Source organism: Charadrius vociferus, unplaced genomic scaffold (assembly GCF_000708025.1).
Source record: "Charadrius vociferus isolate BGI_N301 unplaced genomic scaffold, ASM70802v2 scaffold1436, whole genome shotgun sequence".
Lineage (NCBI taxonomy): Eukaryota > Metazoa > Chordata > Aves > Charadriiformes > Charadriidae > Charadrius > Charadrius vociferus.
In genome coordinates, this window is record NW_009648905.1 from 18,868 (window position 1) to 25,994 (window position 7,127).

Sequence of the window (7,127 nt, forward strand, 5' to 3'; positions counted from 1 at the left end):
ATGGAATGGGTGCGACAGGCGCCCGGAAAGGGGCTCGAGTACGTCGCGGGTATTAGCTACGATGGTAGTAGCACATGGTACGTGTCGTCGGTCAAGGGGCGCTTCACCATCTCCAGGGACAACTCCCAGAGCACTCTGAAGCTGCAGATGAACAGCCTCAAGACCGAGGACACGGCCACCTACTACTGCGCCAAAAGTGCTGATAGTGGTGGTAGTGCTTATGGTGGTGGCACCAACGCTGTCACCGCTTCCCCAAATCACAGCATCTCCCTTGAAGACCTCACACGGTTTTTCAGGTCTTCTGGCACGCCTGGACCCTTCCATCAAGCAGCAAAACATTTATAGAGCTGAAATCCTTGGGGGTTGGCCCAAATCCGTGCCCCACACCTCCTCTCTGAGGGCTCTGGCTCCACCTCCAGCAGCTCCGGCACAGACTGGCTGCCACAGACACCCGGAATCTTCCCCAAATCCTCGCGTCAAGCCCAGATGTATGTCTCAAGCACAGACATCACTGCCCTAAATCCCCAAATCCCAGCATTTCCCCCCAAAATTTATGCCTTGAGCATCATTGTCCCCACCCCGCATCCAAAAATCCCACTATCTTCCCCAAAATCCCACTATCTTCCCCCAAATCCTACCTCCGAACCACAACCCTTCCTCCCCCAAACCTCATCATCTTCCCCAAATCCCATCATCTTCCCCAAAACTCCTCCCCAGCCTCCCAAAATCCCAGCGTTTTCCCCCAAATCCCATCATCTTCCCCCAAATCCTCGCCCCAGACATCAGCATCCCTGCATGCCAAACTCATCATCTTCCCAAAATCGCATTATTTTCCCCAAATCCTTGCCCCTCCTCTCAGCACCCTGGCATCCCAAAATCCCATCATCTTTCCCCAAATCCCATCATCTTTCCCAAAATCTCATCATCTTTCCCAAAATCTCATCATCTTTCCCATCTCTTAGCATGCTCATCCCTGTATCCAAAAATCCTATTATCATCCCCAAAATCCCATGATCTTCCCCAAAATCCTTTCCCCGAGCATCAGCATCCTAAAATCCCAGTGTCTTTCCTCAAATCGGAGGATTTTCCCCAAATCCCGTTATCTTCCCCAAATCCTTGCCTCATCAGCAGCATCCCCGCCCCCCCAAATCCCGGCATCTTCCCCCCAAATCCCATTTTCCCCAAATCCCGTTATCTTCCCCAAATCCTTGCCTCGAACATCAACATCCCAAAATCCCAGCGTTTTCCCCAAATCCCATTCTTTTCCCCAAATCCTTGCCTCATCACCGGCACCCCTGCATCCCAAAATCTCAGCGCCTTCCCTAAAATCCCATTATTTTGCCCCAAATCCTTGCACCCAGCATCAACACCCCCCCCCCCCTAAACCTCAGGATTTTCCCCCAAAAATCCCGTTATCTTCCCCAAATTCCGGACCCCAGGAGGCCTCAGAGCAGGGGTGGGGGAGGGAGTAACCGAAATCTCTCATTTCCGGCTTTTCTACCCCAAAACAATGCCGGTGACGTCAGCGCCGAGGGCGCTCCAGCGATCGCAATTAAGTAACTCAACACAGATCAGCGGGGGAGGACAATTAAATAATTAAGCCCGAAGAATTAACGAGTGCCGGGAAGGGCTGGCAATTAAATAATTTGGTAGGAAAAAGAAGATATAGGGGCGCACCGCGGTGATTGCAATTAATTTAATCAGGGTAATTAATTCATCATGGCACCGCGGTGATTGCAATTAATTTAATCAGGGTAATTAATCCATCATGGCACTGCAGAGATTGCAGTTAAATTAATCAGGGTAAATAATTCATCAGGGGCTCTGCAGTGATCGCAATTAAATTAATCAGGGTAATTAATTCATCAGGGCGCTGCAGTGATGGCAATTAAATTAAATTAATCAGGGTAAATAAATGATAAGGGCACTGCAGTGATTGTAATTAAATTAATTGGGGTAACTAATTCATCAGGGCGCTGCAGTGATTGCAATTAAATTAATCAGGGTAAATAAATGATAAGGGTACTGCAGTGATTGTAATTAAATTAATTGGGGTAACTAATTCATCAGGGCGCTGCAGTGATGGCAATTAAATTAAATTAATCAGGGTAAATAATCAGGGCACTGCAGTGATTGCAATTAAATTAATCAGGGTAAATAATTCATCAGGGCGCTGCAGTGATGGCAATTAAATTAAATTAATCAGGGTAAATAAATGATAAGGGCACTGCAGTGATTGTAATTAAATTATTTGGGGTAAATAATTCATCAGGGCGCTGCAGTGATTGCAATTAAATTAATCAGGGTGAATAAGTGATCAGGGCAGTGCAGAGCTTGTAATTAAATAATTCAGTATTAAAAAGACATCAGGCTGAGCTGCGGTAATTGCAATTAAATAATTTAGTGTAAATAAGGGGTGCAGTGCAGAGCTCGCAATTAAAAAATTCGTCGGCTGCCAGTGACGAGCTCCCCAGAGGCGCCGTAATTAAACAACTCGGCGCACACCTGCGATTAATTCCCTAGAGGTACCGCAATTAAATAATTCAACGTACATCAACAATTAAGTCTCTAGAGGCACTTCGATTAAATAATTCAGCGTACATCGGTGATTAATTCCCCAGTAGTATCGCAATTAAATAATTCAGCGTACATCGGTGATTAATTTCCTACAGATACTGCAATTAAACAAATCAGTGTACGTCGATGATTAATTCCCTAGAGATATTGCAATCAAGTAATTAAGTGTACATCGACAATTAAATACCTATTGTTGTCACAATTAAATAATTCAGTGTACATCGGCAATTAATTCCCTACAGATATTGCAATTAAATAATTCACTGTACATCGATGATTAATTCCCTGCAGATATTGCAATTAAATAATTAGGTGTACATCAGCGATTAATTCCTTAGAGATACTGCAATTAAATAATTAGGTGTACATCAGCAATTAATTCCTTAGAGATACTGCAATTAAATAATCAACAATTCAATTTAATCTCTGGAGATACTTCAATTAAATAATTCCGTGTACATCGACAATTAATTCCTCGCAGACATCACAATTAAATAATTCACTGTAAATTGGCGATTAATTCCCTCGAGATATCGCAATTAAATAACTCAGTGCGCATCGATGATTAATTCCCTAGAAATATTCCAATTAAATAATTACGTGTACTGACAATTAAATGCCTGGGGATACTGCAATTAAATAATTAAATGTCCATCGACAATTAAATCTCTGGAGATACTTCAATTAAATAATTCACCGTGCACTGACAATTAGTTCCCTACAGAAATCGCAATTAAATAATTCACTGTAAATTGGTGATTGATTCCCTCGGGACATCACAATTAAATAATTCGGTGTCCATCGGCGATTAATTCCCTAGAGATACTTTAATTAAATAATTAAGTGCCCATCGACAATTAAACCTCTGGACATACTTCGATTAAATAATTCGGCGTAAATTGGTGATTAATCCCTTTGAGATATGGCAATTAAATAATTCAGTGTCGATCGGCGATTAACTCCCTACAGATATCGCAATTAAATAATTAAGTGTGCACCCGCGATTAATTCCCCAGAGACATCGCATTGACATAATTAAGTGTCCATCGACGATTAAACGCCTAGAGTTATCGCAATTAAATAATTCGGTGTAAATTGGTGATTAATCCCTTTGAGATATGGCAATTAAATGATTCAGTGTCGATCGGCGATTAACTCCCTACAGATATCGCAATTAAATAATTAAGTGTGCACCTGCGATTAATTCCCCAGAGACATCGCAATCAAATAATTAAGTGCGCACCGGCGATTAATTCCCTAGAGACACACACCCCCCCCAATTAAATAATTAAGCCTGCACCTGCGATTAACCCCCTGGAGATCTCGCAAATTAAATGATTCGGGGTAAACAAGCTGTAGAGGGGGGTGGGTGGAATTCTTTAATTACTGCTAACGAGCGGTTGGGGGAGGGGGAGGAGGCTGAGATTTGCAATTAAAACACCCGCTTCGGGGTTAATGGGTGGGGTCGATGCAAATTCCCCCACCGCCCGGGGCCTTTATAAACCCTCCGCTCCCACCATGGTGGCATCGACCTCCCTTCCCTCCCTCAACCCCTTCCTTCTCGTCCCACCATGGGTGTCCGCTTGGCCACCACCATCCTCCTCCTCCTCGCCGCCCTCCCAGGTAGGACCCGGCCCCGCTCACCCCCTCCCCGGGCGCGGACATGGGGGGCGACGGCGGGACCGGGTGACTCCATTCTCTCCTTCCTCCCTCCCCAGGGCTGCGGGCGGCCGTGCAGCTGGTGGAGTCCGGAGGGGGTCTCCAGAAACCCGGGGGGTCCCTCACCCTCCTCTGCAAGGCCTCCGGCTTCACCTTCAGCAGCTCTCCAGGGACAACTCCCAGAGCACTGTGAAGCTGCAGATGAACAGCCTCAAGACCGAGGACACGGCCACCTACTACTGCGCGAAAGCTGCTCACGGTGGCACCCGGCCTACGGTGCCGCTGGCCAAAACCCACCGGCGTTGCCGTTGGCTGGTTGTCCTCCACCCGGGGGAGGTGGAAGCCAGCTTTGCCACGCTTGAGGGGTTGCAGATGGTGCAGCTGGGCTTCACTTGGAGTCCAGGCACTTTGCGTGGTGCCCAAGAGCTTTTGAAGATGCTCAGAGCCTTCATAAGGAGCCCAGACCTCTTGTGTGGTGGCCAAGAGCCTTTCAAGGAGCCCAAAGCCTTTGCATGGTGGCCAAGAGCCTTTCTAGGAGCTCAGACACTTTGCATGATGGCCAAGAGTCTTTGAAGGAAGGAGCTCAGACCCTTTCCAAGAGCTGTTGAACGTGCCCAGACACTTGGTGTGGTGGCCAAGAGCCTTTGAAGGATCTCAGACCCTTTACGTGGTGGCCAAGAGCCTCTGAAGGAGCTCAGACCCTTTGCAAAAGCCTTTGAAGGAGCCCAGACCCCTTGTGTGGTGGCCAAGAATGTTTCAAGGAGCCCAAACCCTTTGCGTGGTGGCCACGAGCCTTTCTAGGAGCTCAGACACTTTGCATGATGGCCAAGAGTCTTTGAAGGAAGGAGCTCAGACTCTTTCCAAGAGCTGTTGAACGTGCCCAGACCCTTGGTGTGGTGGCCAAGGGACTTCCTAGGAGTTCACACAGTTTGCAAGAGCCCTTCAAGGAGCCCAGACCCTTTGTGTGGTGGCCAAGAGCCTTTGAAGGAGCCCAGACCCTTTGTGTGGTGGCCAAGAGTCTTTGAAGGAGCTCAGACACTTTGCAAGAGACTTTGAAGGAGTTCAGGCACTCTACATGGTGGCCAAGAGCCCTTCAAGGAGCCCAGACTCTTGCAAAGCACCCAAGAGCCTTTGCAGGGCACCCAAGCTTCCTTGCGTGCAGGATGAGACCCTTTGCACAGAGCCCAAACCTCCCTTTGTGATTATCCCCCCAAAATCCCTGAAAGACCTTCCCAGGAGACTATTTGGCCAATTTTTGACCCAAATATGAACATCCTTTTGCCATTTATGAAAAGATTTACTTAAATCAAGGAGCTTGTGCGGTTTCCAAGAGCTGTTGAACGTGCCCAGACCCTTGGTGTGGTGGCCAAGGGACTTCCTAGGAGTTCACACAGTTTGCAAGAGCCCTTCAAGGAGCCCAGACCCTTTGTGTGGTGGCCATGAGCCTTTGAAGGAGCCCAGACCCTTTGTGTGGTGGCCAAGAGTCTTTGAAGGAGCTCAGACACTTTGCAAGAGACTTTGAAGGAGTTCAGGCACTCTACATGGTGGCCAAGAGCCCTTCAAGGAGCCCAGACTCTTGCAAAGCACCCAAGAGCCTTTGCAGGGCACCCAAGCTTCCTTGCGTGCAGGATGAGACCCTTTGCACAGAGCCCAAACCTCCCTTTGTGATTATCCCCCCAAAATCCCTGAAAGACCTTCCCAGGAGACTATTTGGCCAATTTTTGACCCAAATATGAACATCCTTTTGCCATTTATGAAAAGATTTACTTAAATCTGGGGATGCTTTTCCTCTTTGGGTCAGTTTTGCCCCAAATCTGGGCATATTTTGCCCTTTATGGCCATTCTCAACCCAAATCTGGGCAGGATTTGGCTCTTTGGGCCTGTTTCCACCCAAATCCGGGCAGGATTTGGCTCTTTGGGCCTGTTTCCACCCAAATCCAGGCAGGACTTGGCTCTTTGGGCCGCTTTCCACCCAAATCCGGGCAGGATTTGGCTCTTTGGGCCTCTTTCCACCCAAATCCAGGCACGACTTGGCTCTTTGGGCCTGTTTCCACCCAAATCCAGGCAGGACATGGCTCTTGGGCCTCTTTCCACCCAAATCCGGCCAGGATTTGGCTCTTTGGGCCTCTTTTGACCCAAATCCGGGCAGGATTTGGCTCTTTGGGACTCTTTCCACCCAAATCCGGGCAGGATTTGGCTCTTTGGGCCTGTTTCCACCCAAATCCGGGCAGGATTTGACTCTTTGGGCCTGTTTCCACCCAAATCCGGGCAGGATTTGGCTCTTTGGGACTCTTTCCACCCAAATCTGGACATGTTTCCTCAGTATAGTGCGATATTTTCCCCTTTTCAGCCATTTTTCCCACCAAATTGGGGACGCTTTTCCTTCTACAACACTTTATGCATTAGATTTGAGGACTTTTTTGCCCTTTCTGGCTCGTTCGGCCCCAAATAGAGGCATTTCCCTGCATTTTATGGCCATTTTTGCCCCATGTTGAGGCATGTTTTACCCTTTAGGGATAATTTTGCACTGAATTAGAGCATTTCACTTATCTTTGGGGCCATTTTTGCCCCAAATACGGGGCTGTATTTGCCCGTTAGAGCTTTTTTTTGGAAGAAATATTGGGCCACTGTTGCGTTTTAGGGCATTTTTAACCAGGATAAGAGGACGCTTTTGCATTCTATGCTCTGTTTTCAGCGATTCTGGGGGGTGTTTTCCCTTTTAGGGACTTTTTAGGGGTGCAGGAGAGACGAGGTGAGGCTGTGGCCACTGGGGCGTGTGGTCCTGCAGAAGAGGGGGCTGCACCGGGGGGTTTTGTGCCCCTCTGTGTCACTGTGGGTGGTGGTGGTGCTGGTTGGGTTGCACAGTGGTGCAGAGTGGTACAAAAACGGTG

At 47.8% G+C, this 7,127-nt stretch overlaps 1 protein-coding gene across 1 annotated transcript in view; it reads left to right on the forward strand.

The window, feature by feature from the left end:
- Positions 1–4,148: 4,148 nt before the first annotated feature.
- Positions 4,149–7,127, forward strand: part of LOC104288414 (Ig heavy chain Mem5-like) — a gene marked incomplete at its 3' end in the record, with an annotated part of 4,355 nt that continues 1,376 nt past the window's right edge. Inside the window, 3 exon segments of the mRNA XM_009887218.1 lie at positions 4,149–4,200; positions 4,296–4,396; positions 4,399–4,611. Coding sequence (XP_009885520.1) covers positions 4,149–4,200; positions 4,296–4,396; positions 4,399–4,611 — 366 coding nt within the window.